General features: G+C 37.9%; 1 protein-coding gene across 1 annotated transcript in view; it reads right to left on the bottom strand.

Moving 5' to 3' along the window:
* Positions 1 to 13567, bottom strand: part of THSD4 (thrombospondin type 1 domain containing 4) — a 252659-nt gene that overhangs the window by 223535 nt on the left and 15557 nt on the right. Inside the window, exons 3-4 of the mRNA XM_005145668.3 lie at positions 12711 to 13153; positions 903 to 1332 (exon numbers count right to left, since the gene is read on the bottom strand). Coding sequence (XP_005145725.2) covers positions 903 to 1332; positions 12711 to 13153 — 873 coding nt within the window. The remainder of the gene's footprint in view (positions 1 to 902; positions 1333 to 12710; positions 13154 to 13567) is intronic.

Genomic DNA, 13567 nt, shown 5'->3' with positions numbered 1-13567 from the left:
GGATTTCCAAGAGGCAGAAGAATCAAATGTGCACCCATTCAAAAAAATATGGCCTGTTGTTTAAACATATTGAGACCACTCGACCATCCTGCTTCTAATATCCAAACACAAGCTTCTTTAAGTTTGCAACATTAAGTTAGATTAGTAGCCCGTGTAAGACACAAATATTAGGAATAGATACTTTAGGAAATACTAAAGTGACACTGCCAGAAACTGAGACTTGTAGCAGAATAAAAATTGCAAAACCTCACTACCTCCCACATAGAATGGGAGACTGCTTGAGAGCACAGAGCTACACCCAGCCAAACATTTTGAATGAAGTAATAACAGAGTAAGTTTTACTTAAAAATTAACACAGAACACATTTTCTCTCCAATAAACTAGGAAGACAAAATCAAAGCATGTAAATCTGAATACTGGTAAAAATAGCATAATAGCATCTGTTACAGAACACACAGAACACCATGGAAAGATTCTGGTATGATCTGGGCTACTAGGTGCCAGTTCTAAATGGCATGACTAGCACTCCCCAAAGGTTAGCCATATCTTATGAGATTCAGAAGTAGGGAATCTTCTTAACATAGCATACCCTAACTCAATTTTTCCATTTCTTACATGTAAAAATATTAAAACTGTCTGTGACTCAACTTCTCCTTTTATCTAATTAAAATTTTATGTATTGGTAGATCTAGTGACTGCTTAAAAGCCTTGAAGTTATGGTATTAGGTAGCTATAATATCATGCATCTATTTCAGTATTCCCCAAGACACTAAAATAAGTTAAAAAAATATTCATTAATCAGAGACAGTGTTCAGCTTTACTTCTTGACGCTGTGAACATTTAGCATACTAGGGAAAACCAACAGCTGCCCAGCAAATTAAATATAGGAAAACCAGACTTACATTGGTGTTGCAGAGTTTATATTGCTTGTAAGTGCCAATGCACACAATTGCTGCAGCCCTTTGAGGCTGAGGCTGACCCTGCACTGCTTGGTGTGATGCGGACCCATGATGATTTGAGTCACTGCTGTGAAACAGGCTTTGAGATACAGGAAACGAAGATGACTGATAAACTGACGGTCCCAGCGCTTGATGTCCAGCCTGAGGCCCACTTTCTTCTTGATAAAGATTCCCATGTTGAAGTGAAGGACTAGCTCCCTGACTGTAAGTGTTCATGAGACTTGAACTCTGATGAAACACATGGTTCCTAGAGGACTGTCGCTGTCTCCGAAGTTTCTGAGGCTGCTGACCGGTATCTGTTTGTAAAGGTAAAATGTAGGGCACTTTTCCATACCCATACTTTCCTGGACCAATAGGATTTCTATTTCTGCTTCTAAAAACAGAGAAAGAGAGAGAAAACAGTTACTGAATTAATAAGTGAAGGAGCAGTTATTTACATTAATTGTAATTTGCCAGAGTTACTCACTGCAAGGCAACAGAAATTTCTATCTTTTTTACAGAAAACATGTACAAGCTGGACACTTGCTTTGTGTTCTGGAAATCTATGAAGAAGTCTACTGACTGAACTAAATCCTGGGCCCCCTTTGGCTGGGATTCACTTAGGAAGTCACTTCATGTCAACCAGCAAAGGCAAATGGCTAGGTATGGTATAAAGTAGGAGTTTGGAGGGAGGTGGTTGTTGTTCCCTTAGGTCTCTCCTTTAAAATGGAAATTCACAGAATCAAAGCTGTATACTAAAAAAATTAATAACCATGTTTCTGAGGAGCTTAAGATACGTAACAGCAGGAAAACCCTACTATGGATTTGAGTAATGGCAGAAGAAAATCTGAATTTGGTATGGTGAAGATTGTTAAACATTTTGTATCTGTTTATAATGCCTCCCGTGATTCTGCTTCATTTGTTATTTATGAAATATCAATAAATATTTAAGGAAAAAGTATAAGAAACATCAAAATATTACTGAGATACTTCTGGAAAAGATGACAAATGCAGGGAAATATTCTTATTATGGTACAGTTTATTTTCTCTTGTTTGGCCAGTAGATATACTCCTTTCTTTTAGGCTGTATTAAACCCGTATCAGTACTATCAAACAGCTGGTACGCTGCGGAGGGTAGTTTTGTTCTCTGCATGCTCACAGCAATATTTGCACCAGGCCTCAATTTCTACTGCTGCAGTTTGAAGAAAAGTAGGCAAAAGTTTTCTTCCAGTTCAGAGCAATGTGTGAATACAGCTGTTTTTAGAACCTTTGTAGCTCAGGAAGGGAGACATCATTAAAAGAAGTAATTTTCTTTCTGACCATAAAACTTGTTTATATGTTTTAATATGTATAAAATACACTTGAACTGCAGTGAAAAACAGAGGTTATAAATTCACATACTTATTGTCTAGAAACTGAAGTCTTACAAATGTCAGACATAAGATCACAGACTTTTCTTTGGGTTTGTTTTTTCTTGTGTTTGTTTTCTTCTTAAGTCTTATATTCTCCCAAGACTCTTGTTACATGGGAACCCTGGAAGTCATTTACTTAACATTCTAGCTTTATGGCCACGTGGGACTTTTAATCAATCTTCCCGGCTCAAGGATGTGCGAACAAGAGTGTTGATTTACCCTGGCAGATAAGCAACCAGCATTCTTGAGCTGTTTATACCCATTAATCTGAACTGTGACTGTGACCTACTGTTGAGGTAGGCTTTTGGTAGTTACCATAGAGAAAAGTAGTACAATAGGGTTTAGCATTACAGAAGGAGAAAAAGCTTCCTGTAAATGGACGGGAGAGGAATGAAAGACAAATTATGAGTAAGAATTACTTGAAATGTTGAGACTAAACCTAACTTTGTGTTGTGTAGGGGATTCTGGGGTTTTCTGCTAGTTGGTTGGTTTGGGAGTTTTGGTTTTAGTCTGGGTTTTTTGTTTTGTTGGTTTTTTTTAATGAACAAACATATTGATTCCCTCTATGTTGTCACTATTTTTTATTTTTAGCATAACTCTTCATTTCTGTGCAAGACCAAAACTAACAAACACAAAATATTTTCCTGAGATTTCTATTCACATTTGATTCATTTTGCAAAACAGATATAACTCCTTATTCTTATTTGCTCCAGTCTCTAATGATTTGTATTGACAGCTGTGTTCTTCCCAACCTGACCACACCAAATTTGAAGTCCCTGAGATAACAAACCTTGGCAACAACTCCTAACACTGAGAAAGTTACTGCTTCTTTGCAGGGAGCACAGATTGCAAGTGGTGGTGATTGCAGGGGTGGACAGAGGGTGGCAGGTCTACTGAAACTAGCTTTTTTGAATTTATCATCTACAGTCAGGTTGCTTGCATTTTTCATCAGCAGGAGAAAGAGCTGCTAATAACTGAGGAATAAACCTTGTGCAGACCAGTGGAATGGTAGGAATATGCCTCTGCCCCAGTCTCCTGAATGCCAAATTCTTTGCAGCAACATGAATTAGACTCTTCCAGAGAGGAGCACCTAGATGCATCATCCCCACTGGAAGAACTGCTGCCTGGCAAACTAGGAGAGATCACACAAAAAGTAAAAAATTAGACTGATGTCTGGCTATTAATCTCCAGTTCAGGGTCAAGAATCAGAACTGAAAAGAATGGAATGACATGCAAGAAATGGTGATCTGAAATAAGACAATTCTGCCTGGGAGAAGTAATTAAATGGTCTTAAACATAGAATGACTAATATTTGAAAGGGCTGATGACTGACGGCAGCAAGTGACCAAAAGTTGCTGGGACCTCATGAGATTATTTGTAAAAATTAGAAAAACTTCAGGGATGCAATTTTCCTTGTAAACTGGTTGACCACTGCAACAAACGTAGAGCAGTGACTAAGAAGTAAAAGAATAACAACATCTTTACTGTCAGTTCCTGTTACAGCTTGGCTTGTTTTTCTACATCTGTAACTTGGAAATGTTCTGGAGTCCCCATTGGTTAAGAAATGAGGTACTATTTCTGGTAGCCTAAGTTTCCAGCACCCTTACAATGACATGCCTATGGTTACATTAAGCCTCATGGAAAGTCTTCTTTGCCTCTTTCTTTGGCCATAACTCTCAAACACACACACCTCCCTGACTGCTTAGACAAATCTGTTTAGCACTTTGATAACAAATATGATGGGCCCCTTTAAACATAAGCCAACCCAAGTATATTTTTGAGTTAAAAAATGCATTTGCCCAGACAAGTATGAAAAGAAGGTTTTTTTCTATTAATGTGAGGTTTGTAGAAAACATTTTAAAATAATTATTTTTAGCTATTATTCTTATTGGTCTATTAACAATTTCTCTCATGCTGAGGCTAAGTCAGCGGAGAATAGAGAGAACTGGCCCCTCACAGCACCTTTTGAGTGACAGAAAAGAATTTTATTATAGCAGCTTTTTTTAAGCATACATGTGCCTTGGATGGCAAACAAATGCATTATCACTGCCTCATAGAGTTTATGCTAAGAACAATGCTTTGAACCTCAAGTGTTCTTGAGGTTCACTAAGAATGAAGTACTTTCAGAGCTGGTGGACTAGTTATTTATATTGAACAGAAATCCTCTTTGAAGTAAGGATATGCAGCATCTTTAACATACAAAAGTAAGATTAGAGATTTCCTGGGCCTCCACCTGTTCTCTTAACTGCTCTTTACAAAGCCAACATATCTTTTTCATCTTTCCCCTCTTCCCATCACTTCTCTTCTCCTCCTCTCTAAACAGAGGCTCCCTGGCTCACTTCCAGCTGAAGTATAACTCGCTCTCTTTCTCTTCTGATGGCAGACAGAATGAAGAATGTATTTTACATGAGCTTTGCAGCATTTCACTCAACTTATCTCCAACCATCAAAATGCTTCTTCTCTTTTAAACAAAAAACTGCAAGGTTGAACATTAGCAAAATCTCTCATTTATGACACCACAGAAGACTTGCTTTCCTACTGCTGGAATGTTTTCGTAGAATGAACTCAAGGAAACCACTAATTTCCTTCATTTTCCATTCACAACCTTTCACACTGTTTCTCAAGGAGTAATGTAATGTTCTGGCAAAGTAACAGCCTTCAGCCACTAGTTCCACCAGTGATGAGGAGGAAAAACTGCACCAGAATTGTGGGCTTCATGATATTACTTTCAAAATTTTCTCTTGTCTATTGGCAGAAATTATCCCACAAGCAGAGGAAATCTGTTTCTTCCTTCTATGGCCAGCTACAGCCATCACTGTAATGAGAGGCAACAGCCTGTCATCACAGAGCATTTGGATATATGCAAAACCAACACTTTGCACTCAGTTTTAGTTTTGTGAGAGTTTGAGTTCAAAGCTTTTTTTCAAAATCTTCAGAGGCTTATCTGAGGAAATCTGTCCTGGTATAAACAGAGAAGTTCTCTAATACGCTAAGGAAACTCATCAGTGAGCCTGATGCTGCTCCAAGCGCCCAGGACCCAAGCATTATTCAGGCTCTTGCCTCATCTTCTCACTTGGGAGTTAAGCAGTTACCTATAACCTAATGTTTGAAGTGTTGCTGGCTGTATTTTTATCCTATCAACACAGTTAGCATCTACTCAAGTTAACTTTAGCAGTGCTCTATCAACAGAAACACAGGCTTTAAGTGCAAGACAAAAGTGGGAGAAAAGACAGAAGAAAGAGTACAATTATGATTTGTAGGTGTATTTCCCAATCAATATTCCAGGTTAAGTACCAATGCAAAATATCTTTTAAATTATACTGATTTGTGCTTTTGCACTGCAGTTATTCATTTCTATCAAAAGAAATGCTCTAAAAATACATTTCTTTGATTCCCACTAGAAACTTAGTTCGGAGCTCATTCCCCTTAGATCCTTATCAAAGCTCTTCAGCTTAAATTTAAGTCCTACTACCCATCATGGTTTTAACAGGACCATACACATGCTTAAGTTAGCAGTCCAAATCCTCTTTCTCTAAATCAATTACATACATCCTAACCTCACTAAATCTATTTCTGTGGGTAAGTCTACCAAGATTTAACCTAATATTTTAGAGCATAGCAAAATATTTAGCAGCATTACATTACTGTAATTGACAGCTTTTAAAGAACACTACTAATTTACACACAGTTCACGTATTTAACACAGCCTTGATTTTGTTGCAGAAGAACTGAAAGTGGCTTATTACCTATACCTGACAACAATGAAATTTTTGAAACTTCACCCCAATATATAAAATGTAATTAAGAAAAGGAAAATAAAGGGAGACCAAGAAGTCTTTGCAGACACAAAACTTCCACTTCAAATGCAAAAAACAAGTTTCTAGTTACCAGGATAGGTACAAGTATATGTATTTTTAATGTATTTCATTATTTTTATTACTCCCACCATAGTATCATTCAAATAATTTCAGATATATATTTTTAATTCCCGGCACTTGCTTCATAATTTTTAAAACTCTAACTGGCCTATAATTGTCTTACTCAATCATTTACTTTCCAGCCCTCATCTTGCTTTTAATTTTCTTTTATGTTTTATATATTCTTAGGCACACAGTTAACAAGGTTTACTTCAAGAAGACTGTCCACCATGCATTTTCACTCTCTTTTAAGTCCCAAAATAAACTGACTTATCCTGGTCATAACTGCTATGAAGTTAATACTTCACTGTATTTTAGCAGATTCTTTCACAACAATAATTTTTAACAAAAAAATCATGATTTACTGGTTCTGGGAATATATGTCCATCTGCTCAAAAGAGCTCTCAACAGTCAGGTTGATTCATATCAAAAGTCACTATGTATTACCTAACAGCACTGTAACATAGCCCTGTGAAGCTTTGAATTCCATGTACTCACTTTTCACCAGCTCTAAATCAATCTGGAGAAAATCACTTGAACATGAATGAAAGAAGGGAGCCCTCTGACACTGTTTTATGTTATGAAAATGCATGCCTGTCTGCCCGCTGACCAAGAAAACAGCCATAAAGCAGCAAGCAGTTATCTTCATCAAATGTTTGGTCACAACAGTTAAACAACCCCTTCTGAGAGTGTATCACACATTGAAAATCGGGCCATCCTTGAAAACTTGTGCTGCATTATAGCATGTTGTTCACACCTCATCAGCACATGCCATCACAACTAAATTGGTGCAGGCATCCACTTCATTTTACTGGTTTTCATAGTCAAGGTAACTAAAACAAGGGAACTAACTAGTCTGGTCTACATGTCTGGTAACTGGTAACCTCATCATGATCTGTAGATGTTCACTACTTCTCATGCATTATATGTGCATAATAGTAGTAAAACTACTGCGAGCATATTTGACTTAAAAATTACAACTATACCTAAAAAGTTCACCTTCTGTAGGAACACAGGTTATATCACAGGGGTAATTCTTCTCTTATTGTTATATTACATTAGGGGCAAAAAAATTTGCTTCTTCTGACAAAGTAGAATGAATAAAGTCTATGTAAATTGCCTCTTGGAATCAGGTTTAATTAATTGGATTAACATAAGAGATACACATGTGATCTACCTTAAATAAAATTTTCCATTCTCAGAGATCACCACTAATACCCCAGTCCAGCACAGCTGCAATACGCCCAGTACAATAACTTACTATACTGGCTTTTGCTGATCTCCCAGCAACTGCTATATAACATCATTTATGTCACTTTCAGCACTGAGATAGGATTCCAGAATTTGAATCCAAATACTGCAGTCCTCTTTTCCTATGAGTTTAATAACACCTTTGATCCCAGGCATCTGCAAGTCTTTCCCCTTAGCTTCATCTTTAAGGTCTGACTGAATAATGTGACCATGCAGTTAGCAACTAGATCAGCAGAATTTCAGCTCAAGTACCTACATAAATCGGCTCCCATACATTACAACTATGATGGCAGTTTTGTTGTGTTCCTACACCTTAGTGACCAGACAATAACTCACTGGTAAAATGCACTGTCTTGTGTGTGACTGATGAAGTATTCTCACTTCCCCTCCTCTCCTTCAGTCAATTCACTTCTGGAAGGGTTGAAATGTCCAGCAGCAAAATTAAGACAGCTTCTCAGGTGGCTCACAATTAGAGTAGCATGCTAGATTTTATTTTTGGTAAAACCTTTCAAATTATGCTCACAGTAGAATAATAAAAAACCTTACTAATGAGGCAATAATAAGTGAGACCTAGAACATATCAGAGGAATTAATAATTATTTGAGAGGTGGGGCAGCACAAAGTCAATCTGAGGCCACAATCACCCCAGCTAGCTATTCATTTTGCCAGGAAATACCTCCCCATGATCTTTATTGCTAAAAGAACCTGTTTGGAATTTTTTTCAGAAGGAAAATTAACACCTTTCTCATATGGTTTTAAATCTCCAAGTGCCACCAAAATTAATTCTTCGATTACTAATGCTGCTCTGGGATTTTTCTGGAATATTTACTCTCAAAGGAGAATTAAAACCTTCTCTCTGTGTCTTCCTTCTGCACACACACCAACTCCCAGTAAGCTTTTATAGCCACACTGGGTTTGGAATGAAATGCATCACATTTTCATTCTATTACAGAAATAATGAAAGGAGGGGCAGCTAAGTGCTTGAGCTGGGTTTCATTCCAAATATTAAGCAATTACCCACACCACAAATATAAAGCCTCAGAACTTGAGAAAATAATACCTCTTGAACCTGAAGGTCCAGCAATCACACATTTGTCCACTTCTATCAGCTGGACCTGACTAGAACAGGTCATAGAAATTACATCAGAATATGCAGTAATGATGCTTAAACTGGTTAAGCAAATAACAGAATTGTCCCTTTAAAGGCTAATTGTAGGCCTGCCAACTGAGTGACCTACATTTGCCTGGTCAAAGCATCTGTGAGCCGGGGGCAAAAGAAATACTTTCAGAAAGGAAATTCTGTTTTGACATTAAACGATACACTCTTCCTTTCCATTGCTCACATGCCTAGAAATGCAAACTGACACTATACAGGGTACAAAGCAACACAGCAGACTTTCACATCAGCTGCTGGCAACAGAATATAGAGACCACAGAGCTATAGCCATGTGAGAAGGTGATGATTTTTGGATTATTTCCTCAGTGCAAACCTCTCCTCTCATTCCTCTTCCAACTTCCCTAAAGCTCTACAAAAAGAACTTTAGGGAAGCCTTTTCCTTATTAACATATTTCTTTATTAACATATCTCTTTGCTTTACTTATTTCACTATTCTGGTGATAAAGGTAGTTTGTTCTTTCTGCTCCTAAGAATCATATATAAAGTCCACATCTTACAGGGGTGGACATAGAAGTTTTGCTGATGCACGATGAAAATCCAGTTGTATAGAAAGTGAAGGTAACAGTTGCAAGCATCACAACACTCAGTACATCTACCTAAAGTTGCAGTTTTGTCTTCTCTAACACCAAAACAGAGAACTGGAAAGTCAACAGTAATAAACAGTACTAAAACCTAGTCCATTAATCATATTTCCTTTTGAGATATGTTTTCTCTCTTAAAGCATGCTATTCTTTTCATGCCCTTATTACTTTTCCATATGATCCTCTCTCTAAGATGTCTAAATGCTTCAATATTTTTTCACTATCTCCTCAGTCCTGTCTGCTCTTATTTTATGGTATGCTCCACACATTTTAGTGAGGTGAAATTAAAAACAAGGCTGTGCTAATGGGAACTCAACTCTTCAAAGCTCCCTTCCTTTGTCAATAGACAGCCCAGATAATCAGCAGCTTTGTGTTTCCATCCTTATTCCAATGGCTGATCAGAATTTCCTAACACATTTCAATTATGCAAAAGCTCCACTAACAGCACTGTGATCAAAAAGGGAGCACTTAACCTTTAAAAATTAGTCTTCCAATTGTGAGTACCTCAAATCTCTTTCCTGAGCTTCATGTGCAGCTTCAGTTTCTAAAACCTAACTGAAACATGCAAACTAACTTTCAAAAGCTGATAATGTGAATATCCTCACCACTGATGAGGTATGTCAAAATTCATGATATACAAATGAAGTGAACAGTTCTTTGTCAGGTGCTGGAAGCAGAGAGAGAACTTTTCCACTTGTTGCTGACTGATCCCAACTATTTGCCTACTTTGAAGGACCGCTATTGCTGTGAAAATCTATTTGACTTGGAAGCCATCCAAATTCATCTTATCATGCTATCAAATGTGAGCTTATCTCAGTCATAACTATCCATTTCTTTTTTATTGTTTTATGGAAGTCTATTAAAATTACAGCTTTTATATGAAGTAGTACAGGAGATGGGAATACCCCAAAAAAGTTTTCACTGACTGTGCATATTCTGAAAACAGAGATTTTTTTTAAGTCTGACACCAATTTCCAGTATCACCCATTTAGTGAACACTGAATGTTGTTCTACACTATAAACATTGTTTCTAGAGTAACTTAGACTTTAAAATTCATTTTCCATATATCTGATAGGACCAGAAGGTTTGTACTCTGGATTCTGTAAATTAATGAAAACTATTAGATTTGACATTCTAATAATTTAATTGTCAAATAACATTTTTTTGTTCTTATTCTGTTTTTACAATCACCACCAAAGAATCCGAAAGTTATGCAATACAAAAGGCTTTAAGGCCACCAGGGATCCTCCTAACGCAAGATGGAAATAGCTTATTATGCAAATAAATTAGAAAAACAACTTTGAATCCAGAGTCTTTTGACTAGGGACAGCGTGTGTTGGGGTGAAAAATCAACTGTAGTACAGAAGCTTACATTATGCTTAAGAAAGCAGAAGAAATTCCAAAAGCAAAGGCCCCCATCATACAGGAAAGTGGAAGCACAACAGACGTTATGATCATTTTAATATTTCATATGGCAAGGCACTTATTAGGAATAACATAGCTTCACTTCCACACACAGTCAGTACTATTTTCTGTTCATTGTCCTCTCATGTTCCAGCCATAACTGCAGTGATTGCTTCAAGACTCCCAGACTCTTCTGGCCTGCCTGTAGAGGCCACCACAGCAGCAAGGAATAGCCTGCAGGGATGGAAGCCCAGCTGTGCCAGCAGCCTGGCAGCAAGTCTGCTGCAGAGGCTAGGCCAGCTGGGATCCCCTTGGAGTCTGAGGGTGCCAAGGGACTGGAGCAAACAGGCTTTGAATGACTTTGTACTGATGAGTCAAGGACAGGCTTCCAGTTTCAGTAATAACCCAGCTATGTATTACAACCTGTAGCTTTTACACTGTGCAACTGAGAACAGAAGTGCATTACAGTAAATGATCAAGTAGGAAAACTGAAAAAAAAAAAGAAAATACTAAGACTTTTGTCTCGATGCAGTCATGTTAACACTGCTATCAAAAACCTGCCTCTGGTGTTCTTTGTTTTTTCTGTAAGAGCATCAGTGCTATATGGAAGTAATACTCCACAGGTCTAGGTTATGCATCTGCATGGGTTTGAAAGAAAGACAAACCAGTGATGAAAGGAAACGGTCAACACCCAGGAAGTTCAACATCTGAACAGCTGATCCTGCTTTTGGAAATACATGCTTTACTGAGACAAACAGGAGGCTAACAGGTCAACTTCTATTTTCAAATACCCTTTTAGATGAAGAGAGTTTCTTCCTGGGTCTGAGGACGTCTTTATTACAGCAATAGAGGGTCCCACTGTCTTATTCCAGTCAGGCTGGAATATAGCCTCAAGGTAACATTATTTATTTGGGTCAGCAAGATGTCTTTTAAAAGGAATTACAGTTGATGGCTTCACCTAAGAATCTTAAAGAAGCACATTATATGAAGGAGGAGTTGGAGGTTTTTTTTGGTGGTGGTTTTTTTTTGCCTGGTTTGAGTTGTTAACTAAACCAAAAAATTAAAACACCTCTCCATGCATCTCGCAGAAGAGAGCTAAGAAGGAAAGAATCAGACAACTGCTGGTATACATATTCTAAGAAAAGACAGACAGAATAGAGATGTTTCAGGCACACTCCCTCCCAAGGGATCTACATGCCTGTTCTCCTCAGTTTTCAAATTGGAAATATATCTATTTTCATTTCATATATATATGAAAAAAAAATCTTATAGATTGGTATCACAGAAGAGAAAAAAGGTGTTTTTCCAGAAACTGGAGAATTAATTGTAATTCATTGCAACTGCACAGTTCCACACAGGCTTAATGACTGAACAGCTAATACTATAAAATAGATAAAACATATGCAGTGTTAAAAATATTCTGTGCATTAAACAACCGCATTTTTTAATCAAACAGGAAATTTTGCTAAAAAACGTGGTAGAAAACAAAAAAGGGAAGAGAGAAAACAAAAAGCCCATAAACAGAAAGCCTATGAAAAATAGAAAACAGACCTAGAGTTTTGACTAGAAGAAAAGCAAATGAACAGTTGTGTGTCCATTCTTGGGTGTGGGGGTATGGGGGTGGGAGGGAAGTAAAACTTGTTTTTTCACTCAATTAAAATCAGAATGGCCACTGAAGTTAAGAATCCAGTTATAAAGCTGTTACTTGTTCTGACTTTTATTATTATGGTGAAGATAGAAATGCCAAATGAGAATGTAGCAGAAAAGGAAAAGTATCTCAATAAATCATCACGTAAAAGAAAATAATCTGCCTAGTGCATTTATAGAATAATTATACCTGTCCTTGGGTATTATCATATAAGTAGTCAGCAGGGAGGACAGACTTCCAAAGAAGATAGCAAACATTGTAAAAGTCAGTCTTATATTTAATAGCCTTTTGTAAGTATTAAAAAATATCAAGTCTAATCTGACATGACATTTTTAAGATACATCATTCATAACAAGAAGAAAATGGTGCATAGACACATACCTCTTTTCTGGCTTGGTGTTCTGACTCTGGGTCTGAGAATGCCTGCTGCCTCTCAATGCTCCTCTGCTCAGGTGGCTGTTATTATGGCCTCCAGAAGAAGCAGAAGCCCAAAGGCCAGCCCAAAGCTGCTCTTCATTCCTGTGAAGTGGCACAGATGTACGGATGGCAGAAATGACATGGCCAGGATAAGCAGTCAGCGAGTCCTCATGGTGACGGGAATGCTGATGAGCAAGAGTTCTCTCTGAGGCTGGGTACTGCCGCCCTGGCCTTCGGTAGCCCCTTTCCCGGTAATAGGCTGGAAGGCAGGGCCGCGTCTGCTCCATCACACCACCACTGCAGCTTCGAGAGCAGGCAGACCAGGGGCCCCAACTTCCCCACATGCCTGGGATTCCTGCACTGCTATCCTCAGATGCATCTCTTTGCTCTTCTATCCTCTGGGGAACCTGTAGACACAACAGACTGACTTAGGAACAAGAATCCACACTGTAATACGAGGAGAACATTAATATCCTTCTTATGGCATTCACCGTGCATTCAGAAGTGAAACTGAACAACATAGAAAGTAACATGTCTTATTCATTCCCTATCAAACGGCTGCCTATTCTGCCAGTGTAAGAGATCTCCTACAGCCATCAACCATTCAGACCAAAGGTATTTTTTTTACTATCTGGATAGGAATAGTTTTCAGCAATGGAAAATATTGTGTAATACAAAGTTTGAGAATGTGGAGATTGCAAGCTCTTAGAATATTAGCAAAGTCAGGAAGTTAAGTAATTTTTGGTGAGGAACTTGCGTCAACAGACGCTGACTGCTCTCTTCCACTCTGACACCTCAACAATGGAGACAGCTGCTGGTTG

The sequence above is a fragment of the Melopsittacus undulatus genome, chromosome 9 (genome assembly GCF_012275295.1).
Source record: "Melopsittacus undulatus isolate bMelUnd1 chromosome 9, bMelUnd1.mat.Z, whole genome shotgun sequence".
In the NCBI taxonomy this organism is placed as follows: domain Eukaryota; kingdom Metazoa; phylum Chordata; class Aves; order Psittaciformes; family Psittaculidae; genus Melopsittacus; species Melopsittacus undulatus.
The sequence above is the reverse complement of the archived record's forward strand: the minus strand, read 5'-3'. Positions and strand labels throughout refer to the sequence as shown.